A 23943-nucleotide genomic window follows, 5' to 3' on the forward strand; every position below is an offset into this window, starting at 1 on the left:
CACACTATAAACACACTCACACACACTATAAACACACTCTCACACACTATAAACACACACACACTCACACACACTATAAACACACACACACTCCCACATACTATAAACACACACACACTCTCACACACACTATAAACACACACACACTCACACACTATAAAGACACACTATAAACACACACACACTATAAATACACACACACTATAAACACACACACTCTCACACACTATAAACACACACACACACACAATAAACACACACACACTCACACACACACTCTCACACACACACTTACTGTCACACACAGGAAATGTTACTGAAAAGCCAATTTGTTCAGCTATGGAGCTAAGCACACATCACACCTGGATGGATGAGATATATAATGTGGATAAATAAAATCCAAATAATCCTCAAATTAAACATCCCCAGAGCTTGCTTTAAAATGAGAAAACTAAGATTCAGAAGATTAAATTATTCACATAATTAATTTTCATTTGGCATTTCAGTATCTCAGTTAAATCCATATGCTTTTAAAAGTATACAGATGAAAAACAAATAACAGAAGGAAAAATGTTCTTATTGATACAAACATATAAAACATATATTCTATTTTATATCTTACATAAACCCTAAAATGTCACAAGGACTGGTTTCGTGGTAAATGAAATTTCTGGGCAGCCACAAAGAGATTAAATCTCTTTTGTATGCAAACAAGCATAGCTTTATTTTTTCCCCCCTTTTAAAAAGAACAAATAAACCCAATGTTAAAAAAAACAACAACTATGTAAATGCAACATAATTATGTTTAAACCACAGAAGACAGGAAATTTAGAGTTACAGATTCCATGGTAAGTTTTAATTCTATCCTTGTGTATATGTTTCATAAAAGAGTCTTTCATTACATGATCACGTAACACTGGACTATGTAACAATCAGTTCAGCAAATGTTTGTTTTACAATGTGTGGAAGGAAAATATTTTACAGGATAAATTGTAGGAAATTAGTATATTATTTAACTGTCATGTAAAACTTCTTAGAATCTTGGGCATTTACAGAATATTAATAGAAACATTTTTTCTTGATTATTTTCTAAAGAACATGAAAATTAATTCTTTTGTAGTCAGGCACTTATATTTGAAAGCTGACCTTTAGGTTTAAGGTTATTCTGAAGCAAAGAAAAACTTAGGACACTAGAATTTTAGCATGTTTTGAATCATGTATGCCGGGAATTTTGTATTAAAGGCACAGGAGAGACAAATAAATCATGAGGATCTACAAGTTCCTAAAAAGTCTGAAAAACAGCCCTTATTATCACTATTGGCATTTGCTAGGGTTCCTGACAACTCATGTATCTGAAATTTGACTTTTTCAAAAGGAAAAGAAAAGCATTTATCCTGATTTTCCTGTATTAGCTATATTTCAGGTTAACCAAATGGTTAGCAATCAACTCTAAGATAAACCTAGTAAAAGTATTAGATTATAAAGGTAAAGAAAAAGTTCTCATGCCCTCCAAATGAAAAGATCAAATAACTCACAAAGAAACATGAATTCGACTAACATCAGAATTTTCCCAAAAAAGGTATGAAGTAAGACAACAATGGAGCAGAATTTTTTTAATTCAAGAAAGAAAGTGGGAACCAAGAATTTTATATCTAGCAAAGCTGTCCTCTGAGTATTTATAGGAAAATAGCTTCACTAGACATAAACATGTGTTTCTGCACAGCAAAAGAAACAATCAACAAAATGAAAAGGCAAGCTATGGAACAGGAGAAAATATATGCAAGCCATACATTTGATATGAAGTTAATATTCAAAATACATAAGGAATTCATACAACTCAATGGCAAAAAAAATAAATAAATAACTCAATTTAAAAATGGGCAAAGGAACTGAACAGACATTTCTCCAAAGAAGACATGCAAATGGCCAACAGGTATATGAAAAATTGCTCAACAGCACAAATCATCAGGGAAATCCAAATCAAAACTACAGTGAGATATTGCCTCACTCCTCATTGGAAAGGCTGTTATTGAAAAGGCAAGAGATTAAAAATATTGGCAAGAAGTGGAGAAAAGGAAATCCTTGCACACTGTTGGTGGGAATGTAAATTGGTATAGTCATTATGGAAAACAGTATGGAGGTTCCTCAAAAAATTGAAAATATAACCATCATTTGATATAGTAATCCCATTTTTATGGGTATATATCCAAAGGAACTGAATTCAGTAGCTAGAGAAGATATCTGTGCTCTTATGTTTATTATAGAATTATTTACAATAGCCAAGATATGGAAACAACCTAAGTGTCCACTGACAGATGAATGGATAAAGAAGTTGTGGTATATTTATACAATGAAATATTATTCAGCCTTAAAACAGAAAGAAATCCTGCCATTTGTACATGGGTGAACTTGAAAGACATCATGCTAAATGAAATAAGCCAGACACAGAAAGTCAAATATTGCGTGAAATCACTTACAGGTAGAGTCTAAAACAGTTGAACTTAGAGAAACAGTGATTCGAATGGTGAAGGGGCTGGGAGTGGAGGAGATGGGGAGATGCTGGTCAAAGGGTACGAAGTTTCAGTTATAAGATGGATAAGCTTTAGAGACCTAGTGCCCAGCATGGTAACTGTATTAATAATAATGTATTGTATACTTGAAATTTGCTAACAGAGCAGCTTTTAAGTGTTCTTGCCATACACCAAAAAAAAAAGTATCTTTGTGAGATGAGGTTAATTAGCTTGGTTGTTGTAATCATCCCACAAAGTATACTTATATCAGAACACCATGTCATACACCTTAAATATACATGATGTTTAAATCTGTCAATTATACCTATATAAAGCTGAAAAAAAGAAAGGTACTTTAAACATATAAAAACGTAGGGAATTCTGTACCCATGAGCCCTTTTTGAAGATTCTACTAGGGGATGAGCTCCAAAAATTAAACTCTGACTGTAAAACTGCAGCAAAAACTGGTAATAAGTATATGTGTATATATGTTTGCTGGTCTAGATTAAAACAGGGGCAGGGTCAAGGGTAGAATAATAATGTTCCAATTTTACATGTTATGACAAAGTAGAAACAATGCACTTTAAAGTGGAGAGGATAAGGAAGAGGAAAAGAGAAAAGTGAAATAAGCCCATTGATTACTATATAGACAATGGGTGGGAATTAAAAGATACCAGCAAGAGCTGAGAAACTAAATAGCAAATAACTACATAACAGAAAGGAGAAAGCAAGCATTAGAAAAATGTACAGGTACAAAGACAGTGACTAGAATGAAACAAAAATGCAAACTTTTCTAAAAAACACCAAAAAAAAATTAAAGAGCAAAGATTACAAATCTTACAGAGAAGAGCAAATATAAAAGAATATGAATAAGTATAAAATATTATGACATTGTTGAGACCAAATATCAATGAGTGTGAATGGGTTTAGCTCACTTATTAAAAATATTTTTAGCTTGGCATACAAAGCAAGACCCATCTATATACTGTATGAAAGGGCACACCTAAAAGAAAGTGGTTCAACGAAGACTAAAGATAAAAGGTAGACCAAGATATTCCAGGAAAATGGAAAAACTATGAAAGCAGGGGTAAAGATCCTTATAACAAAGTAGAAATATCAAGCCAAAACTCATTAAACATGACAAAGAAGAGCTCTTGAAAAATTAAAATCCACAATTCACGATGATTAGAAACATTTATGCACCAAATAATATACTGCCTGCCTTTAAGAAGCAAAAACTACATGAGTTGTAAGAAGACATAGGTAGAAGCACACTAATAATTTTAATACACCATTTTCAGTATGAGACAGATCAAATGCATGAAAAATAATAAGTAGAGATAGAAGGCTTACATAACTTAATAAAATAGATCTTAAGAATACACATCAGGACTTCCCTGGTGGCACAGTGGTTAAGAATCCACCTGCCAGTGCAGCTGACACGGGTTCAAGCCCTGGTCCGGAAAGATCCCACATGCCATGGAGCAACTAAGCCCGTGTGCCACAACTACTGAGCCTGCGCTCTAGAGCCCACGAGCCACAACTACTGAACCCACGTGCCACAGCTACTGAAGCCCTCATGCCTAGAGCCTGTGCTCCACAACAAGAGAAGCCACTGCAATGAGAAGGCCACGCACCGCAATGAAGAGTAGCCCCCCCTCGCCACAACTAGAGAAAGCCCACGTGTAGCAACGAAGACCAAACACAGCCAAAAAAAGAAAGAAATTTATTTTAAATATATATATATATATATACATCAAACTCTACACTCTTTTGAAAGAGGATACATCTTCACCCCAAGCACCTATAGATGCTTTGTAAAAATTCATCTTATATTGAGTCATAAAGAAAACACCAGTGAGTTCCATAAAAAGTGGAAATAAAACACTGACTAAACTGCAACATAGTAAGAAATATCTAACAAAAACAAAAAATAAAAAGGTTCCTCTTTGTGGAATTAAAAAAAAATTCTATTAAACAACACCTGGCCTAAAGGGAAAATATAAACTGAAATTAAAGAACTTCCTAAAAATAATGATAATGAAATCACTACATATCAGAATGTACAAGGGACATTTAAAGAAGTGTCAAAGAAAAACTCATAGGACAAAATATTTTTATTATTAAAAAAAGAGGGAATTCCCGGGCAGTCCAGTGGTTAGGACTCCATGCTTCCACTGCAGGGGCCCCGAGTTCGATCCCTGGTCGGGGAATTAGGATCCCACAAGCTGCATGGCACAGCCAAAAAAAGAAAGTAAAAAAAAGAATAAAAATAAGTATCTTCTCAGTTCAAATAAATTAGAAAAATAGTTACAAAATAAACCCAAAAAAGGCAACATGGAATAAATATAAAAGAAATTTATGAGGTAGAGAATAAAAGAACAGTATATCTAATTAATAAAATTTTTTCAGAAAAAAATCAAAATAGAGAAACTATACTAGATAACGATCATGGAAAAAACAGGAGAAAGCTCACATACACAAATATAAAATGACAAGCGGAAAACAACCACTGAAATGAGACAAAATTTAAAAATCATAAGACACTGTTTAAATAAATTTGATGATCTAAATGAAATTGATCATTTTATAAGGAAATGCAGATTGCCAAAATTGACCCCAATGCATAGATTAGATTTCATAGAACTAGAGAAAACCAGTAAAGAACACACACACACAGTAGGTCCAAATGACTGCACAGTATAATTCTATCAAAACTTTAAAGCCTAGATGGTCCCATTGCTCAATAAATTATTCCAGAGTATTGAAATGAAAGAAAACTTCCTAATTCCTTTTGTGAAGCAGGTATAACATTGATGCCTAAATTTGATAAAGATAGTTGTAAAAAAAAAAAGAAAGGAAGGAAAAGAAAACCACAGACCAATATAATTCAAGGATATCATTATAAAAATACTAAGTAAGATTAGCAAACAGAATCCTACACCACATTAAGAAAATAGTACATCATAACCAAGTGAAACTTGTTCCCAGAATGCACGGTTGGTCCAGTGTTTGGGAACCCATTAATATTATTCAATATATTGATAGATATAAGGGAAAAAATCATAATGGAGTATTCGGAGCATAATCTCCATAAATGCTTAAAGAGGGATTTGACAAAATTCAATGCCTATTTCTGATTTTTTTTTTTTTTTTTTTAATGCAGTACGTGGGCCTCTCACTATCGTGGCCTCTCCCGTTGCGGAGCACAGGCTCCGGACGCGCAGGCTCAGCGGCCATGGCTCACGGGCCCAGCCGCTCCGCGGCACGTGGGATCTTCCCGGACCGGGGCACGAACCCGTGTCCCCTGCATCAGCAGGCAGACTCTCAACCACTGCGCCACCAGGGAAGCCCCCATTCCTGATTTTAAAAACACTCTTTAAAAATAGAAATTGAGAGATTTTTTTAAATATGATAAAACATATATACTTTAGTCCTCAAGACATTATTTTACATAATAGAACACCACTAGAGGCATTTCTGCTAAAGTCAGGAACAAGGCAAAGAAGCTATCTCCATTACTATTTAACACTGCAGTAGGGAATTAGCTAATGAAATTAGACAAGAGAAATCAATCTAAAGAATAAGAATTTATAAAGAAGAAATAAAGCTTTCTTGGGAATATCCTGGAGCAGGGTTCAGCAATTTTTTTTGTAAAGGCCAGGTAGTAAGTATGTCTTTGTGGGTTATTTGGTCTCTGTAGCAACTATCAACTCTGTCATTGTAACACAGAAGCCACCAAAGACAATATATAAATCAATGAGTGTGAGTATGTTCCAATAAAACTTTATTTACAAAAACAGGATTTGGCCCATGTGCTGTAGTACGTCAACAATTGTGCTAGAGAATCAACAATAAAGTGAACTCAAACAATAAGAGAATTCCATTAGGTAGCAGCATAGAGAATTAATACACAAAATTCAATAGTGGTCATAGAGACAATCAACTGAAGCACATAATGGCAGTAAAAAACCATTTACACCACCAACAAGGAAGATTAAATACTTAGGAATGAACTGAACAAAACTGCACGAAATCCACATACAACAATCTTCAAATTAAAAAAACTAGACTTCAACAAATGAAAAGTTTCTATAATTTCACCATGGTTATGTAGGATGTTAAGGGAAGCTGGGTGAAGGGTATATGGGAACTCTGTACCGTGCACTCTATACTTTTGCAACTTTTCTGTAAGTCTTACGCTATTTCAAAATAAAAGTTAAGTTGGTGGGAATGTAAATTGGTGCAGCCACTGTGGAGAACAGGATGGAGGTTCCTTAAAAAACTAAAAATAGAGTTAGCATATGGTCCAGCAATTCCACTCCTGGGTATACACCCAGAGAAAACTCTAATTCGAAAAGATACATGCACCCCTATGTTCATAGTAGCACTATTTACAATAGCCAGGACATGGAAGCAACCTAAATATCCATCAATGGATGAATAGATAAAGAAGATGTGGCACATGTATACGATGGAATGCTACTCAGCCATAAAAAAGAATGAAATAATGCCATTTGAGGCAACATGGATGGACCCAGACATTGTCATACTGAGTGAAGTGAGTCAGACAGAGAAAGACAAATATCATATGATATTGCTTATATGTGGAATCTAAAAAAATGATACAAATGAACTTACATTTATAAAACAGAAACAGTCTCACAGACATAGAAAACAAACTTGTGATTACCAAAGGGGAAAGGAGGGGAGGGATAAATTAGGAGTTTGGGATTAACATATACACACTACTATATATAAAAATAGATCATCAGCAAGGACCTACTGTATAGCACAGGGAACTATACTCGATATTTTGTAATAACCTATATGGGAAAAGAATCTGAAAAAGAATATACATATATGAATCACTTTGCTGTACACCTGAAACTAACACAACATTGTAAATCAACTATGCTTCAATTAAAAAAAGTTTAAAAGAAAGTAAAGATCCTGAGGTGTGGAAAAGAAATTTTAGATATTTAAGTTTTCAGCATGAATACTTTTTAATTGTTTGAAATGTTATAGTATTTTATGAGAAAGTTACACTCCTCAAAACACAAGCGTTAACTGTTTTTTGCAATGTTGATGTGATTTTTATATACCTGAAGGCCAAATTACCTCCAGATGAATTCTGTACGTATCAAATAGACGTTAAAAAGTCAACAAGAAAAGAAAATTCAGCATGAATAAATCTACTTTTTCATGAACCTACTACGTTGGGATACCTGTTGCTCCATGTTAGTTCCTCAGGAAGGGTATAATTAATATGAAACTGTTTATACTGAGTCTTTAAAAGCAGTATTCCGATGTACTGAGAAAAGTCAGTAGAGTTTTATGAAATCATTGTTGTCTTAAAAATCATTTTTGACTCAGTAGCCAAACTGTTATTATTACAATGGTTCTTATTCTTACTGAGAAATAGATACGGGAAGAAAACTGTGCATACTAGCACACAGAGTTAATAAAACTCTGCTCTGAGTATGTACGTTCATCCTCACGTGCCACCTACGTTTTAGCCACAGCCACAGACATATCATTAAAACATAAGACTGCTTATCATTAAAACGAGTTCCTAACCTATGAATTACTTAAGCCCTACACAAGGCAAAGTTATTTCTCATTTCCTTACCATTTAACTTAGAGCTTGAAGACTCAAGAAATCCTGCAAATCTAGCAATAAGAGCCATGTCTGATATATGATGCCAGATGTAATGCTGTTTGGGTTCTTACCAACCTCAAAACACTGTTTTCTAAAACTGACTTTGTGTGTTTCTAAAACCATCTGTGGGAAAACCATATTCACACAAGCACAAAAGGATTCATCAACCTCCGTGTCACACAAGAAGGAACAGTTTATCTTATGAGGCTTTGTCATAGAATTTGACACTTTTGATCACTTTCTCTCCTTAAACACTCTCTTCCCTTTGTTTCTTCAGTAACTCACTCTTCTGGCTTCCCTCACAACTCTGGCTGTCCCTTCTGCGTTTCTTTATAGGCACCTCTTCTCTGGTCCATTCATTCTCCTTCAAAGATTGGATGCAACAGAACTCTGTTTTTGTCCTTCTCGTTTCCCTTTCTTTCTCTTCCTCACAATCTCACATACACTCATCACTTAAGTTACCAAATACTCATAATGCTATATGCCCAGCCCACATTCTATCCTAAGCTTTAGACATGAATGAATATCCAATTGGCTAGTTGCCATCACCAGAGAGACGTCCCATGAGAACCTCAATGTGTACCCAACGTAACTGAACTCGTCATTCATTTAGTGTACAATAACTTTTTGCTGAGTGCCTACCCTGAGCCTGGGACTGGGTTAGACAATGAATATATCACTACGGACAAACTGACTTTGTTTCTCCCCTAGTGAAGTTCATTCTGCCCCCACCAGTCCTCCAGCTATCTTCCCTATAACAGCAAGTGCTACAATTATCCATCTAGCCACCCAAGTCAGAAAGCTAAATATCCCTCATGACTCCCCCCTCTTCTTCACAACTCATGTTCATTCACTCACCTGGTCTTATCCATTCTCTCCCTTTATTTCTCTCTACTCTGTCATTTTTTTTGTTCTTTAGTATAATATATTCCACAGGCTTAGTTTAAACCACCTTCACCTCTGGCCGGCAGTGATCTCCTAAACAAGCTTCTCTGTTTCAGGTTATACTTAAAACCCTTTAAAAACCTTCAATTGACTTTAAAGCAAAATTCAAACTTAGCATGATGCACAAAGGCCTGAATTATAATTGCCTATTGACATGCCTATGCCACACCGTCAAAGCTCCTTGACTGCAGCCGAGAGGACCCCATTTAGGGTCCTCTTGTTCTCGATTTATAGCAAGTTAAATAACATGAGTAATCTGATATAAGAGAAACACAGGGGACTTCCCTGGTGGCGCAGTGGTTAAGAATCCGCCCGCCAATGCAGGGGACACGGGTTCGAGCCCTGGTCTGGGAAGATCCCACATGCCGCAGAGCAACTAAGCCCGTGTGCCACAACTACTGAGCCTGCGCTCTAGAGCTCATGAGCCACAACTACTGAGCCCATGTGCCACAACTACTGAAGCTCGTGTGCCTAGAGCCTGTGTTCCGCAACAAGAGAAGCCACTGCAATGAGAAGCCCACGCACTGCAATGAAGAGTAGCCCCTGCTCACTGCAACTAGAGAAAGCCCGTGTGCAGCAAAAAAGACCCAACACAGCCAAAAATTAATTAATTATTTTAAAAAAGCGAGAAACACAGAATGGACTCATCTATAGATGAGTACAGATACTGGACCCTTTGACTTTTTTTTGTATTTATGCATTATTGGTTTAAATTGTTGTTCATTAAAGCTATTGCTATGTGAACGATACTAGCCAACATTTACCTAGCACTATCATGTATCAAGCATTTTACATATATTAATTCACTCAATCATTACAACAATTCAGTGAGATTGGTACCATGACTGTCTGCATTTTATATATTTGGTAGCCAAGGCACCAAGTAGTTTAATGACTTCCTGAAGGAAACATAGTTGGTAAGTGGTGAGACTGGCATTCCAGGCAATGGTTCCAGAATCTATACTCTTAACCATTATACACTACTGTTCAGAATAAAACGATATTGTGCAAGGTACTAAACAAGAACTTTAATTTTTTTAAAGATGATACATATTCATCATACAAATTGTATAGAAAATATAAAAAAGAAAGTAGAAAATATCCCAAATCCTACCATCCAGAAATAATAATTGTTAACAGCTAATATAAATTATTCCAGCTATCTCTTTATGCCTACAGCTAGATAAAAGGATGTATGGATAGGTAAGAGAGATCGATAAATGGGACTTCCCTGGTGGCGCAGTGGGTAAGACTCCACGCTCCCAATGCAGGGGGCCCAGGTTCGATCCCTGGTCAGGGAACTAGATCCCTCATGCATGCTGCAACTAAGAAGCCCATGTGCTGCAACTAAAAGTCTCACACGCTGCAACAGAGACCCCGTGTACCACAACGAAGACCCAGAGCAGCCAAAATAAATGGATAAATATGTTTTAAAAAAGAAAGAGATAGATATAGATAAATGGATGGATGGATGGATGGACAGATAGATAAAATTATGTTTTAAATACTATCTATTGATTTATTTATTGCAAGATAGAATTTGCACACCTACTCATCCACCCTTCTCTTTTTGTCAGTTGTATTGTTATATTATCGTTATCAATATCTATAAAGTATAGATGATTCCCCTAATGATAATTCCCCCACTGTTTTGATTGATTACTGGCTATTTTAATCAAAACCCTCCAGCTCATCCGAGGGAACAATGTGCCTCCGTAATTCATGATTTGGTCACGCCGTGTTATTTCTATGTGGGCACATTTCACTTTTCCGTCACTTGTGCACACCAGTTCCAAGAGATGACACCATTCCGTACTCTCCAATGTTCCCCTAACTCTCCCAAATAAAAGCCTTCAGGGCCACTTACGTCATACTCTCGGGCTCTACTGCACAAGCACCGATCGCTTTTGTGACATTGACAAGTAGAGCTCGGTTTGTTCCCACGAGGAGGTCCACGAGTGGCTGGACGCCACCACGTTTGCGGACGGTGACTCTGCCCTCAGGCTCTCGGCAACACTCTCCCAACGCACCAACTACATTCACGAGCACTTCTTCCGGCTGGTCCGTTAAAAGTCCCACCAAGGCTTCAATGGCTTTGTATTCCCGAAATCTAAGTTCACCGCAAGCCAAAGAGGGTGGGAAGGGAGGAAAAGAGGTGAACAGTATTATTTTGGGGATAAAGTTAGCTGATAATAATGTTAGTGATAGTACTGATAGCTAAAATTTACTAAATGCCGACCGTATGCTCATTCCATCTTTACGGCCACCCTGTGGTATGGATGCTGTTACAACCCCGCTGTCAAAAGGCTAATGTGAGGCTTGGTAAACAGTGAAGTCGACCTCCACAACTGGCCTTCTGTGCCCTTAAGTGCTGAACTGTACAGCCCGTAAGGCACTACAGCTGCTTCCAAATCTGGGCGCCGACAACCCCACTGTGCTAAGGGTTTTCCCTCAGGTTACAGGAATTACTTTACACGAACAAAGCAAAATAAACCTTCGTGTGTGTTAAACAGAACATGTGAATTTCTTGTTAAAGAAAGTCACCACCCTGAAACGGGAAAGAGTTGCCCCAGAACACCCATCACAGAGTGTGTAAACTCTAAAAATATACAAAAAGATAAATTCAAAGATTAAAATCAATCAAATGGTCATAAAGTTTACAAATACTTTAAAATTCAATGAAATCGTTTTTGAAAATGACCACGCTTTAAGACTAACATGGTTAGCTGGCATTTAGCTGACTCATTTATCTTTAGCAAAAGAAAAAGAATAAAACCACTTCCATTTCTAAAGATTCTGTGGGAAATTCATTCCCTCACCTTGATAGGTCTCTGCAGGAAATATCAGGGATACTTCTCATTTACATGGCTGCCCACATGCAAAAGAGTCCATTGGCACAGGGAGCTTATGTCAGCACCCCCTTTCTCCTACTGAGGCACAAAAACCATTGTCGGATGGTGGGATGGGAAGAATCCCTTAATTCTGCCAACTTAGTCCAAAATGTACAGCTTTGAAAACTACAGGAGTAGCATTAGAATCAACCCTTTATATAAAATAGCGTGAAAACAGAAGGATGTGTTTTGATGGCCATATTTTAATACGGAACATTGGACGCCTCCACTTACTTGGTCACATTCTCTTTGCTGGTGGAACATTTCCATGTGGCCCCTGTGACCGCGGCCAGCCGTTCCTTATTGTCAGCGTTACTGAGGAGAGAAGCCAGGGCTCTGAGTCCTCCATGCAGCCTAACCAGCTCGCGGGTTTCCTCATCTTCGGCACACTACACAAAAGCCAAATCAGGCGCTGGCGTTGATCAAGGCGTATCAAGCTTTCAGTGACTGCTAAAGAGGCTGCCATTCTAGTAGCTGGGAGGCCTCTTTTCAGAGAGTAGCATTTCCTGAAGGAGGCTTCAAGTAAAATACAACTCTTGTCTCTATACTGGCAGCTGTCTGACAGGACCGCTCTTCCTTTACGGGGTTTTGGCAATGTCTAGAGGTTTCTACATACTTGGCAATCCTCCCAAGCCAGTTCTGGGGTAGCCTGGGCCTCTACCAAGACAGACGCAGAGGTTGGCAAGGAACCTAGAACACCACATGCATGGATGGAGGATTTCTGCAGTGCTGTAACCCAGAGCCTTGGGAAAACATAGTAGATAGATGAGTGATGGGGATTCCGTCAGATCTTTAATGACCCCCAAAATCTAAGAAGTGAGGAATTTCCCCAACAGAGTTTCTATGCCCAGAGCAGTGGGTTATATCAACAGCAACTGATATGTTATTCAGACATGTTTATCTGAGGTTCACATGCTTGTGTCAACCTTTGAAATAAATACAGGCTGCACAGATGTTCCCAACACATGATCCTTCCCAGTTTACAGAGCCAAAAGATGCCAAGTTTAGCATAGGTTTGATATTATTCTGTGTGCAGTTGTTCTCTAAGGCCATGAACTGCATGTCGTGCATCATCCATGAGGGCCCCTACGAGAAATCCTCTTCACAATGCATCACACAGCACCTGCCACGTTTACCTGCTATTAGTGACTTTCAGTTCTGGCTCAAGTGCAACTTTAAAAAATTAATCACTATTTCTAACTGACCCTTAAAATATACTCATATGAGGCATATATACAAGTCAAAGGGAACTCTTGCACGGTGCTGGTGGGAACGTAAATTGGTGCAGCCACTGTGGAAAACGGTACGGAGGTTTCTCAATAAACTAAAAGGAGAACTACCATATGACCCAGCATTTCCACTCCTGGGCATTTATCCAACAAAAATAAAAATACTAATTCAAAAAGATACATGCATCCCAATGTTCACAGCAGCACTATTTATAATTGCCAAGAAATGGAAACAACCTAAGTGTCCATCAATAGATGAATAGATATAGGAGAAGTGGTACATGTATATATAATACGTAATGGAATACTACTCAGCCATAAGAAAGAACACAATTCTGCCACCTGCAGCACATGGATGGACTTGGAGGGCATCGTACTGAGTGAAATACGTCAGAGAAAGATAAATACTGTATGCTATTGCTTACATGTGGAATCTAAAAACTATAGCAAACTAGTGAATATAACATAAAAGAAGCAGACTCACAGATACAGAGAACACACTAGTGGTTTACAGTGGGGAGAGGGGAGGGGCACCACGGGGTGGGGGGGTGGGAGGCACAGACTTCTGGGTGTGAGACAGGCTCGGGGGTGTATGTACAACACGGGGAAGACAGCCAATATTGTGTAATAACTGTAAATGGAAAAGTAACCGTTAAAATTATATAAAAATTAAAAATAAAAAAGACTATTACATATCCCTGTTACGAGTGAGCTATGTCCCTCAAAACTCAGACGCTGAGGTCCTCACCCCTGTGCGTCAGAATGTGACAGAGGTAATAACGGTTAAATGAGATCACTGTGGTGGGCTCGAATCCAGAACGCCTGGTGTCCTTCTAAGAAGAGGGTATTAGGGCACAGAGGAAGGACCATGTGAAGACAGAGGGAGAATGACAGGGGAACATGAAGACATCCATCTACAAGCCAAGGAGAGATTCCTCAGAAGGAACCAACCCTGCTGGCACCTGATCTCAGACTTCCGGCTCCCAGAACTGTGAAGAAACAGATTGCTGTTGTTTAGGCCACCCAGTGTGTACAGTTATGGCCGCCCCAGAGAACTCATGCGACCCTCTGCTGACTGACCCGAACCCCTCTCTGACTCCATCTTTCTGGCACATTCTCTCACTTTGCACATTTGGAGATGCATTCTTCTAGGAGATCTACTCTAACTAGGCAGAAGCTGGTGCTGCCAGTAGCCAGCCAAGTATGAACTTGTCAAAGCCATCTTTTCTTCCCCTTTACCATTCTAATCTACTTTTTTTGTATACTATGAAACTTGTAACCCACAAAAAGTTAATGAAGATTAAAATCAGCAAATTAATAAAAAGATAAAACAGGAATAGGCACACAACACACACACACTCATGCATCTATCTCGTCTTGGTGGGAGATTGATTTCCCGAGACCGCTGTGTTTGAATAGGATATATGAAAGGCGACATAGAAGCACCACGTACATACCTGGCTATTTTACACCAAAGTTACATCATTTTAGCAGACAGAGACATGTGAGTGTCTTACAGAATTGTAAGTAATCAGACATGCTGGAGCAGATTTCTCTCTGACATTTAAAGGCATCTGCCATTACCACAGGACAGTGGTTCTCAGACCTGTGTGTGCATGAAAGTCCCTAGGGGGTTCTTGTTAAAAATGCAGATTCCTGAGCCCCATCCCCGGAGGATGGGACCTCATGAAACAGCACCTTAAACCCCGTGAGGAAGCGCCGCCGTACCTGGTAGATGGCCATGGCGCAGTGCTTCTGCAGCAGCTTATTTTCACTATTTAGCTTCTTTACCAGGGTTTCGATTATCCTTTCAGCTTTGATTGCAGCTCGGTAGTTTTCCTAGGAAAGTAAACTTTAATAGTTATATATTGCATAAATATGCATAAATATAAGTGTCTATTCACACATTTATTAATAACTACACTGAAAAAACTTTCTTAGTAAATAAACACCATAGTCCAAGTTTAACACACCGTTATAACAATAAGAGAATTTAGTCAACATTTTCAAAAATATACCATCCAGGTATCAATGTAATTAATTTTCCATTAGTTTGATCTTCTCTTTCAAATAGAAGGGTGACTTCTTAAAAAAAATTCCTTAGCAGTCATGTTAACCTTAAAAGTTATGTTTCCGCTAAAGAAAGTCAAGGTGAATGAGAGCAAGGGAAGCAGAGCTGGCCTGCATACCTCTGAGGCACATTCCTGCAACGTCCCCACCACCGGGATTAGCATGTTTTCATGAGAAGTCTTCAGTAACCGAGCCAACAAAGGGATGCCCCCAGCTCTACGAATAGCTTCTTTATTCGCATAGCTCTTGCTGCAGCTCCACAGCGCCAGTGCCCCGCAGCGGGCCACCTCCCCATCGTGGGCCTCGTACAGGCTCCGCTCCGCAGGTTCTGTGGCATGCTGCCTACAGTCAAGCAGAGCGACCTACGAGAACAGATCAATACAACATAAGCGGGGATCTTCGAGATAAGACTTAGCGCTGGGGTGGGATAGGGAGGGTGGGAGGGAGGGAGGCGCAAGAGGGAGGAGGTATACGTATGTGTATATATAACTGATTCACTTTGTTATAAAGCAGAAACTAACACACCATTGTAAAGCAATTATACTCCAATAAAGATGTAAAAAAAAAAAAAAAAAGTTAATGCTGCCAGGCTGTAGATGACATTGTTAGGGGAGCACCCACCCTAATAGGAGATTTTGACCTATAAAGGTCCCAGTCTTTAATGATGAGAGTTAGTGCCCTACAGTCACTGGCATATATTTGGGGTGTGAGGTGGACTTCCAATATCTGGCTGTCACAGCTTGCAAAAGAACCTAGGGCCAGCCTGGCTTCAAAAAAAAAAGACTTAACCCACCCCGCAATCGCTGCAGGGTTGCTACCAAGCTCACCTCCCTCAGAAGTAGGAATCCTCTCAGAAATTAACTTTCGTACCACACAGCAGTCAAAGAAACAGACAGAACCTTCGAAACACCTTCCTCCAGACTTGGGAGCTTTTACATTTCCCTCCCACAAGGAATTTAAGCCCCCCAAGAGAGTATTTTCTTAATACAGCTCTAACATTTACATTAGTAAGATTTGTAAAGCACACCCTCATCCCTGGTATCTCAGAAAAGTAGGCTCCCTAAAGCCAGGAGAACTTTCCAGTGAGAGCTGAATGGCCCGAACCAACCAGGCTCTTAAAACCACGAGGCCTCTTTGGAGGACATGGCCCTCCCCCTGCACTGCCGAAACCAACTAAACCAAATGCACAGCAGCCAGGATCCTTTCTCTTCTCAGCAGTAACCAAAGTCACTGAAGCCCTTGAGGGAGAGGCAATTTACATGCATACAGCAGGGTGGCCGGGGAAGAAGGGAAGCCAGGCTTCCCAGAGCTGTCTTAATCCCACGCGTAACCGGAGACCAGATCCCATGGATACTGCCCACTGAACCACGGCCACCGTTTAGAAGGCAGAAGCCCGGACTGAGTCACTGATTCCTAACCCCAAACTCCTGGAGAGAGGACCCTGATTTGCATCAGGAGGACACTCATGGTCTAATTAGTTATGGCTCAAGGACGGGGCGGGGGGGGGAGACGATTTACACAGCTTCCAGGTAACTACCGGGCCCAGGACAGCAAGACAATGGGTTTGAACACGGGGAAGACGGTTTAAAAGTACCTGTCTATGTACTAGTTATTCCCTCGTTATCTGTACAAAGTCCAAACTCCGTAGCTCTTGGACAAGGCTGCGTGAGATGCCCATGGCCCTCAATCTTCGTCTCTCATGACTCAGCCCACCTCACCCGAGGTCTGGCCACGTTACACCACTTAGTTTCCAAACATTCAGTGTTGTTTCCCAGCTCTGGGCCTTTACCAACGTGGCTTCATCTTCCTTAAATGCTTTTGCCTGATGTGTCTGCCTGATAGATACCTACTCACCTTTCAAGACTCAAGAAAGGTGACATCTCCTCTCTCCAGCCTCTCTTTTTTTAAAAAAACAATTATTTAAAAAAATTTTCTCTCTATCCTAGTTAATTAACTAATTCATTTAAGTTTTTAAATTTTTCATTGAAGTCTAGTTGATTTACAATATTATATTAGTGCCAGCTGTACAACATTCAATAATTCTATAGATTATACTCCATTTAAAGTTATTGTAAAATAATATCTATATTTCCCTGTGCCGTACAATATATCCTTGTTGCTTATTTCATACATAGTAGTTTGTATCTTTTAATCCTCTGTACTGTCCCCACCCCCTCCACTCTCCCCAGAGTGGTAACCACTAGTCTGTTCTCTGTATCTGTGTGTGTGTGTTTCGTTATGTTCATTTGTTTCCTGACCCTCCTTCTCCAAGTAGAGTTGATTGATCACCCCCTCTTAGTTCCTCCACTATTCCCAGTACTGACTTCCTCGAAATACCTAATACACTCACCATTATGCTTATATTTTTGCCCATATCCCCACTGCCCTCACATCCCCATGACCATGAGGCTGTGACATCACTGTGGTCGGGGACATACATTTATTTACATTTATATTTATACTTGTATTCCCACCACCTTGTTCTGTGGATCTACACCTCTAGAGGCATTTGAAATGGTTTTCACTGAAAGGACCGAGTACGCTCTACATACAGAGGAGCACGTAAACTGGCCTCGGGACTGACGGCCCTGGACGTGCAGTGCTTCCGGCCTGGGTGCACTCTCCCTGCTTGCTCAGGCGTCACACCTTCTGCCCAGTCTTATCGAGCTGCCCCTCCAGAGCCTGAATGCCATCTAGGTGCCAGACCCCACTGTAGCCAGTGCCCTCCTGCCTGCTCTGATCCTGCCCTTGGTTCCCTTGCTCTGGGGCCTTAATCAGCCCACGGCTTCATCTCTGTACTGTGTGATGTCCCTCATTTCCAGTCTTCATTGGGGACTCTTGCCTGCGTGCTACATACTCCCCCCCCACGCACGTACCCAACCAAAAGTGGATCCCCAATCCTGGTTGAGAAGTCAGATGTGTTCCCAACCTAGCAATTTCAAGTTTATCCATTAATGGTCTTTCCTGTTCCTAATTTTGCTATTATTTAAAATTAAATTAAAATGTATGTCATTATTTTGATTACGTGACTGTAACTGTCCAAACTCCAAGGCCCTAAACATGACGCATAAGATGTCCATAAAAACGTATGTTAGTGTTCTTTCATTCTTATGGGGTAGTTTCGGTGGACAGCCATGTCAGCCTACCATACGATTTCATTATTTAAGCAGAACAATGATAATCACGGTAATAACTACTTTCCCCCCCAACGTTTTATTATGAAAATTCTCAAACACACACAAAGGCTGAAAGAATACAGCAACGTCCACATACTCACCACCTGGATTCTATAATTAACATTCTTCCACGTCTGCTTTATCACATAGCTATCTATCTATTCACCCATCTATCCAGCCATAAGTCCACCTTGTTTTTGAGGCAAATGATTATAAGGTACAGTGCTCTACAGATTACAAGTGGATACAGTGAACACACAGAACCTCTTTCAGTAAATTTCTGAACGTGTTTCACTGTGTACTTACTCACATTAAATCCATATGAATTCGACAGATATTTATTAACTGTTTGTATGTGTGAGGTCCTGGGCGAGGTGCTGAGGATAACGCTAAGATGAATAAGACACGTCTCTCATCTTCAGGAACTTGAAGTAGGGAAGTGGTGACAATCCAGCGTGATAAAAGCCGTGGTAGCGACTCAAGATCCAGTGAGGATGCAAATGCACTTCCATACTGCACTTCATAAAGATCCCTCCTGCTGTGGCAGGGGCACTGAGCCTACTTTTTTCTTTCAGCGATAGTTATTGAAATGATCATTTTTTCTGAATATAAAAGTAATACACAACAAACTGGCAAATGTAGAAAAGTAGGAAGGAAATTTGGTGGCCATTTCTGAGAAAACCCCTGATGAACAATTTTGTGTATTTATTTCAAGTGATTTTTCTATACTTGTTAGCTCTGGTCTTTAAAAGTTGGGATCATGGGTATCATCAGTTTTTAATCCTGTTATGATTTCATATAATATTAAACATTCCGTGTTACTATATAAACTTCCAAAGCACAACACTGACAGCTGACAGTGGATGCTTCTCATGGATATGATGCATATTAGTTTACTAACCTCATTCTGTAAAACATGCTGTTCTCAGTTGTCACTCCTCTAAGTAGCAATGAGATGAGTAAGTGCCTGCAGCTCTGACTGTCTCCATGGAGGACACTTCCTCCTAGTGAGGTCACCACAGCAGAGGACATGGGCTACCAGACAGTGTTCCAGTGCAGAGGGTCTCACCACCCTCTCTTTTTTTTTTTTTTAACTTTTTATTTTATACTGGAGTACAGTCGATTAACCATGTTCTGATAGTTTCAGACTGAGTGAAGTAAGTCACCACCCTCTTACCGACGCTGCCCACACACACGAATGTATCCCTACCTATGGGATACGTAAAAATTACTTCTATTTGTTTAAATTTGTATTTCTTTGAAAAGTGAGGTTGAACATGTTTTTTGGCTACTTGCCAATGTAAATACACAAAAATAATTTTCAAGGACACGTTACACAAAAAGAAGATTCCCAGAGCACGCCCAGTGGTTATTTGATGTCCGGGAGGAGCCGGGAAGGACGGCGGGGTGCCCGCTGCCCTGAGTGGCACTTACTCACCAGTTTGGTGATGCCCCCGTGGCGTCTCACCGCCCGCCAGGCTCTCCTAAACTTGGCGACGTTCGCAATTGTCTCAGCTGCCAAACATTTCAGGCTTTTATGTGGAGAGTCAAGAATATTAACCATGACTGGCAAGCCCCCAAGGTCAACAATATTACGTCTGATTTGAGGATTATGACTGATTTCCTTCAGGATTTTTAACGAACCAATCTAAACGAGAAGAAGAAGTTATAGATGAATGGGTGCTTAATGCATAACCAGTGCTATATTCTTTAAAACTTCCAAGCTACCTAAAATCCTTCCCCAATTAAGTTTTTTAAGGCAACAGTTTCTATTCCCAGGTGTTACACATATCCCCCCGCATTTTCCTTCAATTAAGTAAACAAACGTTCATCATTTAAGAAGCACACGCTAATGGAAAAGAGCCAAAAGAGAAGGAAGAAAAGCAGAGAGTTGACAAGAGCAGCTAATAGCTAATAGCAGAAGCGGGTTGTCAGTAATCATAAAGACAAGAAACAAGCAGCAGGAAGGGCAGACGCCCAGCACTGAGAAGAGAAGCAGGTGAAGGCGTGGACGAGGCTCCTCGTCCACTGTGAGCCAGCCACTCACCTTACATTTGACTTCATCTGTCTCAAGTAAATTTATTAAAACTTCAAGGCCTCCAACATCCCTGATCGCCAGCTGGCAGGTCTCTTGCGCTAGGTTGAAGTCTTGCATGCAACACAATGCGATCACTGTAGCCGTCTGATTTCCTCCCTGCAAAGACGCAAGGCCACAGGAAGGTTAAATAAGCTCACGCTCCCATGGAAATTTGCTAAAGGGTGATGAATCCATGAGCCGGGAAGTGTGTTCAATTCTTTTAAATTCTCTGAGTGGATTATAATTTGTTAAATGAATCATGCAGAGCTGAAGCCCAAGAAAGCTGCGCAGGGCGTCATAAGATATTGCTGCAGCCGAGAGTCACCACGGAAAGGTGGTCTGCCTGCTTTAAACAGCTGCGACATTAGGTGGCATTAGGATATTAAATAGAGCCGGGGGCCAGCCCTGAGAGATGGTCTGAGGAACGTGAGTTTTATGTGGAGGTAACAGGCATCCTGAACTGTGTACTCAGCAACGCAAACCATGTCTGAAAATTATTCTTACACGTGTACACAGAACAGTCTGGGACAGAGGAAACCTGGGGAAAGCAAAGCCACGTGGGAAGCAGCACAGCCGTCCACACTGGGACCGAGAGTAAGTGGAGTGAGGGCGTGGGGCTGAGAAAGAGGAGGTAGTTCCATTAAACCCGGGGACCTACCGATGGGTGGACTGAAGGAGAAGAAAGACAGTTTCACTGTTGTGAACGAAACACTGGCCCACCAACATGCAAATCAGTGTCTGTTTAGCTAATCGCCACAAGTGAAGAGCAGTGGGGAATTGCTTTTTAAAAAAATCCAAGAGATTCAAAAATTTGTAATGATTGATCGGTGAATCAGGCCTGCCAGGAAATTAACTCAGAATTCACTGCAGGAATTCTTAAGCAATGTCCACTGATCATTGACGCTTCGAAAACCTCTGAAGAACAGAGCACAGTACACATTGCTTCTACTGCTGCTGAGAGTGGCTGGTAAGTAAGAGTCCCCAACACAGTTCATAAGACACAGAAGCAACATTTCTAACGGAGCCAAGAATAAACTATTTTTGTAAAAGGTGTTCATAAACGACAGCCCTGGATTTCTACCTCAAAGCATAGGAGCAATGGCCTCGAATAAACCTCTCTTTTTTGAGGGAAGACACCTTCAAATTATATTTCTTATCATTTGCAAATCATTACTTTATATTGCTATATATTACATACATGTGTATGTAGGTAGACAGACTTAGCACAAAAAATGGAAATTATCTTCAAGCTACCCACCCCCTCCTTCACATCACACAAATGCGCACATGCCAATCCTTTGTGAATTCAACACAATGTGTTTCTTTTAACATAAGAAACTAAAGTGGGATCAGTAGAGGGTGAGCATCAGAAAGTGAAGAAGGAAACGCTTGGGCTCAGACTTCTTACTAACTCCTTTCCAGAACATTCCTTCCACTTCTCTAAAAATGCTACGAGCGCCATTTCTGCTTTCATTCTAACTTTCCCTCTGGGTACTCTAGGCTGTCCTCCATATTCAAGATTAAGTTTAGAATGACCAGAGCCTTAATTCTGTTACTTACATTTAAAATAATAAGTTTTGTTCTTATAGCTTTTAGCATCTTTTTCTCGATATCAAGAGAAATTTCAACACCACCAATTTCCCCACAGTGGGTTTTAAAACATAACGCTATACACCCTCTGTCACTGCTGTCAGACACAGGATCCCACATGCCAGCACCTCTTAGAAAAAGGTAGATATTTTGTACACTATAAGGAAGAATCTAAGTGCTAACCATAATTAATTAAGGAAAGTAATACAGAAAAAGGAAAAGCAAAGAAAATAAGGGAAACAAGGCTCTTTTTCTGAATTTAAATGGAGAAAGGAGGCAGAAGGATCCTCCAGGGGCACCTGCAGGAACAGAGGTGGGCTCCTACATTAAAGGTTTGAAATGGAAGCCGAGGGCCTCGGGTCGAGAGGGTTCTTGAGACGGTGACTCCAGACTCAAGCACGAGCAGGAGGCGAGAAGTCGTCCAAAAGCACTTCCGCCCCCCAGGCCACTCCCTGGACAGGGATGTTCTGTCCTGACGTTCTCGGTCGCACGTGATGGGGGACCTTCTTGACCCCTATGCCTGCATTCTAGTTTCTGTGATGATAGCACTTTTCTACTTAGACACTCAGCACAAGCTTTGCTTCCCAGTTCAAGTGCTTTTCATTTGTCTCTTGTAGACTATTTCCACCTTTTGAGTTTTATTTCATTACTGACGCTACAACTGACGACATACATTTTTAAAAGTCATGTAACTGCAGCTGATGCCCGAAAGGTAAGGCCCTGTATTTTGCTGAATTATCTCTAGGCCAATTTTGAAGCCAAATGATGGAAAATTTACATTTATCATTAAGAAGTTAGATCCTTATAGAAAAACTATTTTTTTCTGTAAATCATCAGCTTTTTCTGAAAATCTGGAAACATATTCATAGGCTTGAGGGATTTTTTTAGAACAGTTTTTTATGAGGGAAAGTTAGTTTTTCCACATTTCAGGATTTACTTCTACTCTTGTCACTGACCACACTCCCCAAAGGATTATAAATCTTTCAGAATGAATACCAGCGGATGGGAGCCAAAATATTCAATGTACAGAGCCACAAATGTTAGCCAATTGCTATTCTTTAAATACCAGCTATGTCAAAGGATTTTCAAATGTCCGTTCTACTTTGACCAGATGCCATAAACATCTTACTGAAGAGAAGTAGTACAAATATGCGAATATGCCCCTTTTCAATTAAATCTCCCCTGAGAATGCAATTAGTTGCCAATACTTATTTTCACATTTTATCACGCATTTGCATTTGTGAGGTTTTAAGAGCTGGAGAAAAACGCAGTAAAATATTGTTTTACTAGCTTCTGAAGGGTTTTGAAGAATGCTTCCAATAAGCTTTTCTACGTCTTGAATTAATGCAATTCTTTTGCTAGCTGTCGTCCATCCCCTGCTGCTTCTCAGACATCTCCAGGCTCCACCGGCCTTAGCATAGTTTACCAGCTCAGGTTCCTTTCCATGACCAGGAGGCCGACGTCCGTGGTTGCGATCACGCTTCAAACATGCCGAGATCAGACGAATGCTGCTTTCTCTCACTTTTCTCAAAATTTCTTCTTAAAAGATGAATAGAGGACATTTTAAAAAATAATGTTTTTCCTGGGTTTAAATAAAATCTTTGAAATAAAGAAGCATTACCCTATCCAGTATAGAGAGTAATCCCCTCCCCTTACTGCTGATAAGGAAGAAATAAACATGACTAAGCTAAGATGAAGCATGTATTCATGAGTAAAACAGGGAGAAAGCTGCCTGAAATCACTTCTGTATTCTTTCATTCAACAAATTTGCTTCCTATTTACTTAACTATTTG

General features: G+C 39.8%; 1 protein-coding gene across 6 annotated transcripts in view; it reads right to left on the reverse strand.

Moving 5' to 3' along the window:
- The window catches only part of ARMC4 (armadillo repeat containing 4), a 189425-nt gene that overhangs the window by 111232 nt on the left and 54250 nt on the right, over nt 1-23943 (reverse strand). For all 6 annotated transcript variants that reach the window (XM_029239710.1, XM_029239707.1, XM_029239708.1 and 3 more), the window contains 6 exons: nt 20531-20677; nt 19922-20131; nt 15427-15669; nt 14966-15076; nt 12243-12397; nt 10985-11227 (listed from right to left, as the gene is read on the reverse strand). In XM_029239710.1, the coding sequence (XP_029095543.1) occupies nt 10985-11227; nt 12243-12397; nt 14966-15076; nt 15427-15669; nt 19922-20131; nt 20531-20677 (1109 nt within the window). The remainder of the gene's footprint in view (nt 1-10984; nt 11228-12242; nt 12398-14965; nt 15077-15426; nt 15670-19921; nt 20132-20530; nt 20678-23943) is intronic.

The sequence above is a fragment of the Monodon monoceros genome, unplaced genomic scaffold, assembly GCF_005190385.1.
Source record: "Monodon monoceros isolate NGI ecotype Baffin Bay Population unplaced genomic scaffold, NGI_Narwhal_1 Super_Scaffold_21, whole genome shotgun sequence".
NCBI lineage: Eukaryota > Metazoa > Chordata > Mammalia > Artiodactyla > Monodontidae > Monodon > Monodon monoceros.